At 47.1% G+C, this 13,752-nt stretch overlaps 2 protein-coding genes and 1 pseudogene across 4 annotated transcripts in view; 1 reads left to right on the top strand and 2 right to left on the bottom strand.

Annotated features, from left to right (window-relative positions):
* WNT5B (Wnt family member 5B) overlaps window positions 1-13,752 on the top strand; it is a 107,286-nt gene that overhangs the window by 55,984 nt on the left and 37,550 nt on the right. The gene's annotated exons all lie outside the window — the stretch shown is intronic.
* On the bottom strand, window positions 221-4,990 carry FBXL14 (F-box and leucine rich repeat protein 14). 2 transcript variants are annotated; one of them, XM_082742200.1, is made up of 2 exons: window positions 3,501-4,990; window positions 221-2,115 (listed from the first exon to the last, which is right to left on the bottom strand). In XM_082742200.1, exons 1-2 carry the CDS (start codon window positions 4,697-4,699, stop codon window positions 2,028-2,030), a joined length of 1,287 nt encoding a protein of 428 aa, XP_082598326.1. In that variant the 5' UTR covers window positions 4,700-4,990; the 3' UTR covers window positions 221-2,027. The 2 variants fall into 2 exon arrangements, with proteins under 2 accessions (XP_082598326.1, XP_082598325.1); XM_082742199.1 differs by having other exon boundaries at window positions 221-3,334.
* Window positions 8,037-8,815, bottom strand: LOC309870101 (RNA transcription, translation and transport factor protein pseudogene; annotated as a pseudogene). The gene has a single exon. The product of its transcript is annotated as an RNA transcription, translation and transport factor protein pseudogene (transcript).

Raw genomic sequence — 13,752 nt, forward strand, 5'->3', positions numbered from 1 at the left:
CCTTGGGAGCTGGCCCTGGTGTAAGTCCTGGTCTCCCTCCCTTAGTGGCTGAGGGACTTCAGACGAGTACTACGTATCTGGAAATCAGGATACCTGTTTCAACAGGCTGCTTTGAGGACTGAAAGGAGAAATTTACAGGTACCATGCAAAGCATTCCCCAGGTTCTCAACACACACTCCTTTCTTTCCATCCACAAAGGTTGAGAGATAAACAGTTAACCTTGGCTGATGAAAGTAAATGGTTTATTCATCATTTCCAGAGACACTCCAGATATATTCTCAAGTATACCCAGTTTAGGCTGAGGACAGTAGGCCCGTGATCTTCACTTTCAAACATTAATTTACCGACCTTTAGTCAAACTTATCTCAGCCTTTCAAGTAAAAACAAAAACAAAAACAAAACAAAAAACAACCAAATAGGAAAGTGTTAAAGCCTTCCCGGTAGTTGGTAGGATTATTTTGTGTATTAAAATGAAGAATGTGAGCACAGAGTCGAAGACTTAGGAGGTGCTCAAATTTTTATTGACCGAATCCATAGTCATGCAGTCTTTTGGAGGAAGAAAAACAGTCCGAGAACTCACAGCTTGTGGAAGCTTAATGCGGTATAGTGCCAAATGCTAAATTAGAAAGCTGACCCTAATTCCAGGTCCCGACTTCTTACTAGGGTTCACATTTTTTTTTTTCAGGCAGTAAGCACTGTAACCTAAGAGGGAAGAAAGAGATCCACACCTTCCCCAAAGAAAAGGAAGATGGATCTAGTGTCAGGCTCAATTAGACCCAATTGTGATGGCTCTCCAAAAAGGAACAATGCCGCTTTTGTGATATGCTCAAGCAGAAAGCTTGGAAATTTTACAAAACAATCTCACCCCGAGAGAAACTTGGGTTCTAGCTCTCTTCCTGGAAAGAGATGTCTTTGCAGGCAAGTTTTATACCGCTCTTATTAGTCCTTGCTGGGATCTGTATTTGTTTGTTTAAAAATAATCTCAGAAACAGCTAAGAAAGACCTATGTGAAACGAGGAATGTGAATTACTCCACTGTTGGAGTATTTATGCCCTGCCACTTCCGCAGCCCGGTCATAGGGGTGTTGATTATTTAGTTATTGTCTACCAGAGGGAACCCTTTGCTAGAATTGTTGGTATTCATTTCTCCGCCCCGAATTCAGCCTAAGAGCCCTCACCACAGTGGATCTGAGTGGCGAGCTTCGAGCTTCGGCGCTGTGAGTGCTTAAAATGCAAATGTGCAAGAACTCCTGGCCAACCTCCCCATCCCCCAGGAAAGTGCTTAAATGCAGCGGGGCCTGGAGGAGAATGTTAAAAAGAGGGGCTGAACTGCCTTCCTCCTCTCCACCAGGACCCTCACTCACACTGTGAGATTCAGCATGCATGACTGAGCAAGTGAGCGGGCAGGCAAGGACAGCGCTCTTTTAACTTTTCTGAACAATGGCTTCAGTTCCCTCCACCCTTCACATCCTCCCCACACCCACTCAGAGTGGAAAGAAACCCTCTTTTCTTCCCCACTTCCACATCTCTGGACCCATTTTTCAACAGGACCCCTGGATCTCATTTCCACCCTGGGGAAATTGTGACTCTTAACAGATCGAGTTTTTTGGTTTTTTTTTTTTTTTTAAGTTCCATTTTCTTCCGTTTCTTTCAATTTCCATGTTGTTGACAGTTTAAAGCCGAAAATTATATAAATCTCCAGTCCAGTCACATTTCTAGCAACAAAACATTTAGAGGTCAGTAGTAAACCTTATACAGAATAAATTTGTAACCATGAGCTTACTCACAGCACATAGGATGCACTGAACTCTATACCTTATTTCCTCCTAGAGTACAGACAGCACCTCCTACTTTGGCAAGTACCCAAACACACACTGCCTTCAAAATAATTCACAGATACAAGGTTTTTTGTTTTTGTTTTGTTTTTTTTTCCAAAACATACTTCATATTTCCTCTTTTATTATATAAATATCAGTTTAACCTTTTACTGTAAGAATATAAACGTTTTAAGAGGATCTTTGTTATTATTTATACAAATTCACAAACAGTACAATTAATTGATAAAGGTCTCTGGGTTTCTTTAACTCCATGGTCTCGCATGTTGCTGTGGAGGATTCTAAAAAAATAAACAAACGAACAAAAACTCCCAACAAAAATATACATCCTACTCAAAAGCGATTTTTTTTTTTAAAGCCACAAGTCCCAACCCCCACCAAAATAAAGAAAGTCATCTATTCCTCCATTTAGAAACAGATTGTTGTAAAACCCACGAACTCCCGTTTTATTAACAGAGATAAGACATGAGTTTCAGTCTCCTCCCCTTCACGTTAGAGCCCCAGGGGCTCCGCAGGCCAACTCTGCTCCTCCGCTTCCAACAGGAAGCCTCACCGTGTGACCTTTTTGTGGGGAAACTTGGAAGAGGGTGAGGGTAGGGCAGAATTTGCATATATAATAATCATTTTCAAGACACAATCTGCATCTCAAACGAACAAACAAACAAAAGTTCGACTCTCATTTCTTCCACACATTTGTGCTATAAATTAAGTCAAGATTTATGAACACCGTTGGGCCCTCAAAATCCCAATGGGCAGGGAGAAAAAACGATAGCCAGAATGTGGAAGCGGGATACATTGGATGGATGGGGTTTGGGAAGAAGCCAAAACAAAAAAGACGTACAAACCCAATGGGCATCTTTCCAGTCTAGGCACAAAAATGTTTCAGTCTCAAAATATCTCTCTTGTAGAATTCCAGGGCTTCAGAGAAAAAAGTAAACTAAAACGAGGTAGCCAGACATATATATATGTATATATATATATAATTTATATATATATAATATATAGACTATATTCAGCAGAAAAAAAAGGACAGTGATTTCAAATTTCTTCAAAAAACAAAAACACGAAAAAGAAAGACAATTAAGAGGAAATGAGCGTGAATAGCAGAGTACTGTAGAAGTGATGAGAAGAGCCTGGGATTAGTTACAAAGTGGAAGGAAGAAGGGTGAAAAGGCCGTGGTAGTTGGGTTTGCTCTTTATACATTTCAAAATAAAAACCAGATCACAGTATTCAAATGAAAGCTTAAGTGAAGGCAGACATTTTCCTCAACTCCCCAGGGTCTTAAGGACTAGTCACTCCCCACCCCCTCCCCCGTTTCCAAATGCAAAGCAGTGGGGATACAGTAGCTCAAACAGTCCTCCATCCCCCTGCAGAGAGGAGTGGGTGGGTAAGTAGCTGAATCCGTCCCTTCATCGTCAGGGGAAACAAGAGGGGAGGAAGATAGGGGTAGCAGAGGAACCCCAGATGCAATGGGAATGGGCGTGTAGTGGGCCGAGGTGCCGGAGGAGGGAGAAAATGAGCCTGAGGCTTCGTGTCCCTGCCCCCATCTCATCCGCTGCAATGATCTCTGTGTAAGTGTGCATGTCGAGTGAGGGGGGCGGGGGCGTGGTGGTGACCCGAGGATAAACAGGGCGGGACAGGGGGAGCAGGTGCCGCCGCCCTCACCTGACCTTCTCACTGTCCGTCATCTGCCAGAGTCCCAGGTTGAGTACCTTGAGGCAGGGCAGCTGCGTGATGCGCTCCAGGCCGCGCTTGGTGATCCGGGTACAGCCATACAGGTCTATGCCGGTGAGCTGGCTCAGGTGCTCCGCGATCAGCTCTAGGCCCTTGTCTGTGATGCGCACACACTGTCCGATGTTGAGCGTGCGCAGCCCGTGCATCTGCCGCACCATGCGGTTGATGCCATCATCGCTGATGTGGCAGGAGCAGAGGGACAGGGACTTGAGGCCGTCCAAGCCCTGGGCTATGTAAGCCAGGCTCTGGTCCCCCACCTTGTCACAGAAGGACACATCCAGCCCTGAGAGGCGCAGGCTGCCCATGGCCAGATGCATGATGCCCGTGTCGCTGATGTTATCGCAGGAGCGCAGGTTAAGGCTGCGGAGGCTGCCCATGTGCGACAGGTGCAGGAGGCCCGCGTCCGAGATGCCCCCGCAGAAGCTGAGGTTGAGAAGCCTCAGGCCCGTCAGCCCCCGGGAGATGTGCTTTAGAGAAAGGTCGGTGAGCTTCTGGCAGTCCTGCAGCGTGAGCTGCTCCAGGCCCAGGCAGCCCTCGGCCGCGCTGCGCGTCATGCCGGCCAGGTGCCCGATGCCCACGTCTGAGAGGTGGCGGCAGCTGCGGAGATTAAGGCTCTTGAGGCGCTGCAGGCCCCAGGCGATGAGCAGAAGGCCGGTGTTGGTGATGTTGCTGCAACCCCCCAGCTCCAGCACCTCCAAGCCCTTGAGGTACTGGGCTATGCGGCCCAGGCTGCTGTCGGTGATCTGCTTGCAGAGGCTCAGGTTGAGGGCACGCAGGGAGCCGATCTCCTGCACAAACGCGTGGCCCAGCCCGTTGTCAGTGAGGTTGTAGCAGCCGCTTAGGTTGAGACTCTCGATGTTGGCCATGCCCTGGATCACGTAGCTGAGGCTGCGGCGGAGGCTCAGGATCTGCACACGGCGGATACCCCGGGCCTGCAGGCTGGGGAACAGCGACGGGTTGGCCCGGCGCAGGTGCAGCTTGGCCTCCACCCCCCGCCACACCGACTTGTGGTAGGCGGCGTCCCGCCAGGCCGTGCACACCTGCGCCGCGCGCCCCTTATCCCGGACGTCCAGGTAGCCGAAGATCATGGCCAGCAGCTCGGGGAACAAGCACGAGATGTGGGTCTCCATCTTCCTCCTCCCCCCTCCGCGGCGCCGGGGGGGAGGAGGCGCGGGCCCCGCCGCTCCTGTCCCGAGAGGCGACAAGAGCGGTTCGCCCCAGCCGCTGCCGCCGCCGCCGCCGCCGCCTCGGGCCCAACGGACGGCCCCTCCCCGCCTTCCGGCTCCGGCCGCCGCCGCCGCTCCTCCTCCTGGTCCGTCCGTCCTTCCTTCCTTCCTGCCGGCTTCGCCTCCCTTCCCTTCCCTCCCCCCGCCCCGGGCTCCGCTCGGTCCTCACATCCCGGGCGGGGAAGGCGCCCTCTCACTCACTCCCGAGCCCGGCCGGGCCGCCGCCTCCGCCGCCTCCGCCGCCTCGGGTCTAACCACGCCGCGCTCGGGCCGCGCCGCTCCGCCCGCTCCGCTGCCGCTCCCACGCCCCCTGCCGCATCCTCTGCCTCCTGCTACTGCCGCCGCCGGCCGCCGCTGCTGCTGCTCCGGGCCGGCGGGCCGGCCGGGGGGCCCCGGGGGCTGCGAGCACGGGCTCCGGGCGCCGAGGAGGCTTCCTGCTGCCTTTGTCTCTCGCCCGCTTTTCAAACCTCCCAGCCCGGGCCGCCCGCACTCCGCCGCCCAGGCGGGGGGACCTGGAGGCCAATCCGGGCCACCGGGAGCACGTTCCTTCTCCCCCCGCCGTCCGCGGCCAGTTGGGAGCTGCCGGCCCGGGCACGGAGGACGCCGCGGCCGGCGCGGCCGGAGCGCGGCTCGGCGCCGGGCCCGGGGCGAGCAGGCGGGCCGGGCGTTTGGTAGAGTCCGGGCCGGACCCCTCTGCCCGACTGCTCCTTCGCGCGTCCCCTCCCGCCGCGCTCCCCCCCGCGCGCGCCCGCGCAATGGTACGAGCCTGCGCTGCCGGAACTGTCGGAGCCGTTACCCTGGAAACCGAGTTCTTCCTAGTCTGGGCGCCCCGATTTTTAACCCTGTAAGCGCCATCTGAGAGCAGCTGTCAGCCAGGCTCTTCCCCACCCTTCTCCTTTTCACCCCGTAGCCCGCTGTTGAGCCATTCCCTTTCTGGGCCACGCCCCAACCCCGTTCCTTCTCTTTTTCTTGGTTGCTGACGTCTGAGCAGTCTTTTCCCAGAGTTTACCCCTACCATTCCTGACCCTTTACACCCTTCTCCCTTTATTATCCCGGCAAGACCCTCCTCCCAGTGGTAGTACTCAATAATCATCACTCCAATTCTCCTTCCTTTTTTTTTTTTTTTTTTTTTTTTTTTACTGTTCCTAATGCCCCTTAACACGTCCCTGTTATCACACCCCCAGTCCTTCCTCCCCAACGGGGCTGCTTCCTACGATCCCTTTCTCTCCGGTCTTGTGCCTCAAATTACGGAGAAACTCGGCTTTATTCATCACTACCTTAGCTTAACAGTGACACTCCTCAGCCCTCAACCCATTCCTGCTCCCTTCTAGCATCTTCTAGTTGTTTCCAGACATCAATGCGGTACTTTATACATCAAAACTTCCCTCCACTTCCGCACTTTGTTGCTGAACTGTGGACTGACGGGAGCGCCACGATGCCCTCGCATCGTGTCAGCTTTCTTTGCGCTTAGAAGGGAGCAGCCGTCCCTAAGCCTTTGCTTTATGGTCTTTTTCCTTCTCACCAGCTTCTTGGACTATAAATTGTATAGACAGTTGTACTGAGAGTATATTTGTATCTACTAACGCAGAGATACTTTTAAAATAAAATACAGCGACGATTGGACTTGGTTTAAGAGGCTGCAAGCACATGTCTGTCGGTTTATAAACTGGGTTTTATGGAACCAGGGCAGTGCTCTCTTTTAGAATGTGGCTCCTGGGTCTTAAATGCCCACACATACGATGGGATTTCAGCGTTTCCTTTTAATTATACCCAAACCAAGAATCTTCAGATCAGAGAAAATTACCCTCTGTACTCTTAATGAACTCACGGCTCCATACAACATGACGCAGGACAATCTGATGTATTTATCACAAAAGGAAAATGGTTTTATTGATTCTTTGAGGACCCAAACAAGATTTTGAATAGGTTCCCTATTTGGTATGTGAGATTAACTTTTGGCCGCCTCTCTTTGCTCAAGAGACCAACATTAGACCAAGTATCTACAGATTCACTAATAAGCATAAGATATTTTAGACCCCCACCCACCCACACACCCACCCACCTCTCCTGTTCCTAAATCAGGAAATGCAGAAGCAAAAATTCTTACAAGTTTCCTACTTCACCCACATTACACATGGTGTGAGGCCCATAGATTTTTATAACCTTTCTGAAATGATAGACTGTACTGTTAGTCACCTAGATGCCTCAGATGTGCTGTGGCAATAAGATGTCATAATTTGGGCCATACCTGAGCTAATACTCTTCTCCTAGAGTGTTTCCCACCTTGTATTTTTCTCAGTCACTGATGCCTGAACTTTTACTTTAAACTCTACATGAAAGTCACTTTTTGTTGTTGTTGTTTTTCTGAGAATGTAGAGGTGTTTGTACTGATGTCAAAGTATGAATCCCTTAATCCTACTGAACACAAAACAAAGTGCCAGACCACACATGTGTTTGTAGGGGGAGCATGACCTGAAGAAAAGGAGCTTAGTGGTTTTCCTCCTCTAGACAGAACATTGTTCTCAAGTCTGAGAGAGGTGCCTCATTCAGTGGTGCCTAGAGCACTTTCTCTAGAAGCTGGCCACTTGATTCTAGTTCTAGCAAAACGTTTTCCTGAGTGGAACTCTGGAATTTTATTAATACGGAGGCTTTTGTTTAAGACATTCAAACATTTCAAGGATTTTCAGTAATACGATTGTTTTCACATTGAGTAAATAGGAAAGTAAACATTAAAAGGCATCTCAGGATATGAACATCAGTGGAGAAAAAAAGGTGTGGCATCACAGGAGGCCTGTGTTGTCACATGGTGACTTTGTACAGCTTTGAGAAAATGTGTCCCTTTTTTGGCTCTCAGTTTCCTCATGTGACACAAGGGCAGTTTGACTGGATAATCTTCAGGGACCTTTCCAGTAGTAACACTCTAGGAGACCATGAGTCTAGATTATTCCTGCTATCTTCTCAACCCTGGAAGGTATGGATTGTTCCTAAGGCAGTTCAGAGATTATTTTCACATGCAGTAGTTTCTTGGGGATTTTGATTTAGGTTCAGATTTGGGGCACAAAAATTCATGGAGGGTGTCATGGAGCAGAGACCCTTATAACCTGAAGAAGATGGATACCAATGTAGAAAATCCTGTGGATAACCATTTTTTTCCCTCACCTTCCTGAATTTTATTGAAGAAAAAGCAGTGATGGTAAATCAGTAGAATGTGGACGATTTTCTGGCAGTCTTCCCTCGAAAATGTGACACTGGATTTCCAGACACATGTCAGAGCATACATGGTTCCCAATTTACTAACTGGGTGAGAAGCTGAAATCCTAAAGTGTCCCCCAGTCTGTGGTCTGGCTGTGGATCTGCAGTAATTGCCTGATCGGCTACTGTGGCTTCACGAAGTTTTGTCTGTAGCTCTCCAACCTCTTCTATGTGCAGCAATCACAGAATTGGAGCAGTTTCATTAAGAACTGCATTTCCTGTGTCAAAACCAAGAGTATGTTTGTCTAAAGCAACAGGAAAGCCCTCTTTTGTTTGATTTGCTGTAGCAACTGCATCCTGAACCAAAATGCAAATTGCCTTAAGCATTACCAGGTAGCCATCCTGACGGGGAATCTTCAGAAGGTTACCCAAGGCCATTACAGCAACCTTAAAGTCAGGATTATTTACATCCAAATGGATCAAAGCCTCTACACCACTGGCATTTTTTGTATTATCAAGTCCCAAGTCCTTGTATGTTTCAGCATTATCTCCAGACTCAAGTCCTACAGCTAAACCAAGAACCCGGTCAATTGTTTCTTGCCCATCTTGAATCTTGAAAGGACAGTTAACGTCTCTGAGATATTTTTCAAAGAACTTGGGCCAGTCACTACTGTGGATATTTCTTCAATTACCTCCGCCTTCAATCTTGTACTGTCTGATTTTCTGGTCTTCGAGCCAAACAATCAAGTTTCTAAATTCTGGTTCATCTTCGTGGTTGAAGCCAGCAGAGTTGTGGTAGTCGAGGGCCATAAGCTTGCCTTGGAACATGGTCCATACTTCTTGCTCTAGTTCCCTGGGCTTCTCCTGGGAGTGGGGGAGGCAAGAAGGAGCAGGCAGTTCAAGTGCATATTTTAAGGACTTGTTGAGATTTTTGTGTATTATTCAACAAGTTGCAACCAGAAAGAAGTTTTTTCTGAATGAGCTTCTGTAAAGAAGCAGATATGATAGCCTTGTATAGGAAGTCTCTCCAAAACTTTACCAAGAATTTTTAAGGGACAAGATTTGCAAATAGGGTGTGTTTTTCACCTGGGTGAGGCCTGGGAAAATTGAGAGGCCCAACCCAAATATCAAGCTTACTTAAGGGTGTGTATACTTCCTCATTCAGAGAGGGAAGATCTGGCAGGAAAGATCAGAAGACATCTGTAGCGTTTTAAACTCATTCAAAAAAAAACATAGATCCAAAACTAATGACCTAGAGTCTTGCTGGTAGTCTTTTATTAGATCAAAGGAGTTAAAATATTTCTGTGTGTGTTTTAAGATTTATTTATTTATTTATTTGAGCAAGAGAGACTGTGTGCAAGCAGGAAGAGGGGCAGAAGAGGAGGGAGAGAAGCAAACGTCCTGTGAGTGGTGAGCCTGACTTGGAGCTTGATCCCAGGACCCGGAGATCATGATCTGAGCTGAAATCAAGTCAGTCCTTTAACTGACTGAGCCACCACAGCACTCCTGATGTGTGTTTTATATTAACTCTAAAGTCTCCATGGCACAATGTCCATTATATAGCAGGCACCCTGTAAATGTTGCTGAACTGAAATGAATGAGAGTAGTAATAACATAATATTTTAATGAAAGACTTTGGGCATATCAAAACTTCTCCAAGAGTTTGGACAAGCAATAGCAATGGATAGCTGAGGTTTATAAATGGTACCTTTCCAACTGCTTTCAAACTTCAGGATTTCCCGACAGCAACATTCTCTTCATTTCTAGTATTACTAAACAAGAGAGTACCTTGGGGCACCTCTTGGTTAGAGAATATCAAAGATAATAGTGGGCAAGAACTCGATTCACTGATTGTGAATAAGAGATTTAAGCAGCAGCAAAGGAACAGATAGCCTAATTTTAAAATGGGCAAAGAACTTGAATAGGCATTTCTCCAAAGATGATATACAAATGGACAACGAGCAAATGAAAAGATGCTAACCACCACTAACTGCTAGGGAAATGCAAATTAAAAGCACAATAAGATAGCACCCCATACCTATTAGGAAGCTACTATTGATAAGACAGAAAATAAACAAGTGTTGGTGACATGTAGAAAAATTGGAACCCTAGGGCACCTGAGTGGCTCAGCGGGTTAAAGCCTCTGCTTTCAGCTCAGGTCATGATCCTGGAGTCCTGGGATCGAGTCCCACATCAGGCTCTCTGCTCAGCGGGGAGCCTGCTACCCTTCCTCTCTCTCTGCCTGCCTCTCTGCCTACTTGTGATCTCTGTCTGTCAAATAAATAAATAAAATCTTTAAAAAATAAAAAAGAAAGAAAAAGAAAAATCCGAACCCTGACATACTGTTGGTGGGAATGTAGAATGGTTCAGCCCCTGAGGAAAACAGTATAGTGGGTCCTCAAAAATTTAAAAATAGAACTACCACATGTATAATCAGCAATTCCACTTCTGGGTTTATATCCCCCCCCCCATATGAGAGCAGGGTCTCAACGAGATATTTGTACATTCATCATTATTATAGCCAAAACGTGGATGCAACCCAAGTGTCCATTGATGATGATTGGATGAGCAAAACCTGGTCTATACATGCAATGGAAAATGGAAAAGCTGTAAAAAGGAAGGAAATTCTGATGCAGGCTACAACGTGAAGGCATCTTGAGAACATACTGCTAAGTGAAATAAGCTAGTCACAAAAAGACAAATGAGTTCACTTATATGAGGTATGTAGAATAATCAAAGTCAAAGAAACAGAAAGTAGAATGGTGTTTGCCAGTGGCTTGGGGGAAGAAGAAATGGGGAATTGTTTATTGGATATAGAGTTTCATTTTTGCAAGATGGAAAGTTCCAGAGATTTGTTGCACAATGTGAATATACTTAACACCACTGAATTATATACTCAAAAAATAGTTAAGATGGTAAGTTTTACATTATATATATTTCACTGTAATTAAAAATGTTTAAATAGAATAAACATTTTGAAATAAAGATGTAAATAAAAGGAAAAAAATAGGTGAAAATTGTTCTCCTATTAAGTTGCCAGGAATACCCTGAACTATTTGTTTACTTTTCCCAAATTATTAGTTTGCTATATCCTATAAACATGGGCTTTAACCACCACATTAAATAAGGGTTTGGGGTCTGGGTAGCTAGAGCCCTCTCCTTAAGTTGACTGTGCACTTTATTTTTTATTTTCATTATTACTATTTGTCGGAGGGAAGGGGGTTTTATTTGGGCAGACCTGGGGACAGGGAGGTTCTGCATCCAAAAGAAGATGTTGGGCGGGGCGCCTGGGTGGCTCATTGGGTTAAGCCGCTGCCTTCGGCTGGGGTCATGATCTCGGGGTCCTGGGATCAAGTCCCGCATCGGGCTCTCTGTTCAGCAGGGAGTCTGCTTCCCTCTCTCTATCTGCCTGCCTCTCCGTCTACTTGTGATTTCTCTCTGTCAAATAAATAAATAAAATCTTAAAAAAAAAAAAAAAGAAGAAGAAGAAGGAGAAGGTGTTGGGCTTCTTGGTGTTGGGCTTCTTGGTGGTGACACGTGGCTTGTGCTGGCGCCACAGGACCCGCTGGGATAGCGACTTGATCTGGGAGTGGTGGAACTGCCCCAGTGCAGGTCAGAGGCACGCTCGCTGGCCCGGGACTCCTTCACATTCTGGATCTGGATCCAGTGGGCTCTCAGGTCCGGGTAGCACTGGTGACAGCGCCCCCAGTGGTCAGGTGCCTGGACTCCCAGTACAGGCCGTGTATGCGTGCTGCTCTGGGAGTCGTGGCGCCGCCAGGGTCCCAAGTTCCAAACCCAACGGGGGGGGGGGGGATTTCTCCAACACCTGTCTACACTGGACAATTTCCCGTAAAGACTTCTTCATCTTCTTCCGCTGAGACAACAAAGCACCAGAATGGGGGACTTGGCGACCACATGATGAGGTGCCAAGATTCGCAGAGTGCAGCGGCTGGGTGGGTAGGCGGTGTGCCCAAGCTTCAGGGGGCCGTCCCTGCTCTCGCGGGCACCCACGAAAGGTGACTGCGCAATTTGTTGTCCGAACTGGAAAAACTCAGGAGAGCGAAAGAGGTTGCTACTAATGATCACACTCATACACACACGCACACACACACACACACACACACACCATGAATGGTCACTACCCCCTTCTCGAAACGGGTTGCCATTGGTAATTTGTAATTTGCAAGTTTTCAGCATTAACTCTAGTTATTTTATTTTATTTATTTTAACTCAAGTTATTTTATTTTATTTATTTTGTTAAGATTTGACAGAGAGAGCATAAGAAAGGGGAATAGCAGAGGGAGAGGGAGAATCGGCCTCCCTGCTGAGCACGGGGCCCCGTGCCAACTGGATCGGAGGACCCTGGGACCACGACCCCAGCGGAAGGCAGATGCTTAACCCTCGGAGCCACCCAGGCGCTCCAAGCATTAACTCTAATGTCTGTTTTGGTATTTTCAGGGACCTAAGGATTAGAAATATTATGCTAGAATAATCTTAAATATCAGTTGTCATTTGTAAATAATAACAAAAACCTTAGGTACTTGTTACAAAGCAGACAGATAAAGCAACTCTTAAAAAAAAAAAAAAAAAGTGTAAATACAGCTGTTTCCAGGGCAGTGAACATCTAAAAAGGTAGATTTCAGTCAGTCAGTACTTCGGAAACGTTAAAACAATTTTTGTGCACTGCTTGGAGCTTTGACATAGACAGAGATGTGGCAGTGGTGTTTCTGCCTTTAAGGATTTAGGAGGGAGCAGTGAGCTGGAGAGCACCTGCTCCTACTGGTGTGTTTCCTGGTGCCATTAGAGTGATGGAAATAAAATGGTTTGGTTTAGAGGGTCACCTAGGAAAGCCTAGAATTGCTGAGTAGGTATTGGTGGAGGAAGATTATTACATAGGGTGGAAACTTATTTAGAGAATAGGCTGAAGTTTTTCCTTAGTGGTTTAGAAAAAAAAAATAATACTGTATGACTAGCGGCCCTACATTGTCATACTTAGTTATGGTTCTTCCATCTTGAGGCATCAGTTAGGTTAATTGCAAAAAAAAAATAGAAAAGAAAGTCATCTTTACAAAGAATTTTTGGCTTTTTTTCCCTCCTTCGAGAACAAGGAAACTTTAACTCCAACTTGTCTGGAATTGGAATTCAGTATCTGAAGTCAGGAAATTTGAGTTGGTGGCTTGGACTTAGCTGCTGTTTTTACAAACTAGATTGCCTTGAAAAAAAAAAAAAAGAGTTCTTGGGGGCACCTGGGTGTCTCAGTCGGTTGAATTTCTGCCCTTTGGCTCTGGTCATGATCTCTGGGTCCTGGGATTGAGCCCCTTATTAGGCTTCCTGCTCAGTAGAGACTTTGCTTCTCTCTCTCCCTCTCTCCTTCAGCCCCTCCCCACTGCTCATTCTCTCTCTCTCAAATAAATAAATAAATAAATAAAATATTTAAACAAACAAACAAACAAAAAAGAAAACAGAAAAAGAAATGTTCTTAATTGGTGGTCTTTCTCCTCATTTGCCCAATTCTCTGCTCTCTGACAGGAGAGGTGAATGGCACACATCCAGATGGGGATGGAAAAGAGGAGCCATTCAGTGTTCTACCTGGCCCAAAAAAAGACCCAGGGGCGAGGGTGGCTTCCCTGGGTGTCTTCCTTGAGTGCCTGGGACATGGGGGCTCCTTAGATCACCTCTGTTCCCAAGACAGCCTCGTGAGCTCAATCTCCACCAGATTTGGAGTCTGAAGTTGGGCACTGGAATCCCGGCTCTCCCATTATAGA

Source organism: Mustela nivalis, assembly GCF_964662115.1.
Source record: "Mustela nivalis genome assembly, chromosome: 7".
Taxonomy (NCBI): domain Eukaryota; kingdom Metazoa; phylum Chordata; class Mammalia; order Carnivora; family Mustelidae; genus Mustela; species Mustela nivalis.

Bases quoted from the DNA above. Each gene is read 5' to 3' on its own strand.
- FBXL14 (XM_082742199.1), bottom strand. From the start codon at position 4,699: ATGGAGACCCACATCTCGTGCTTGTTCCCCGAGCTGCTGGCCATGATC. The intron at 3,335-3,500 runs GTGAGGGCGGCG...TCCCTCCTCCGG, and splicing joins ACGGACAGTGAGAAGGTCAG to CACCTCGGCCCACTACACGC.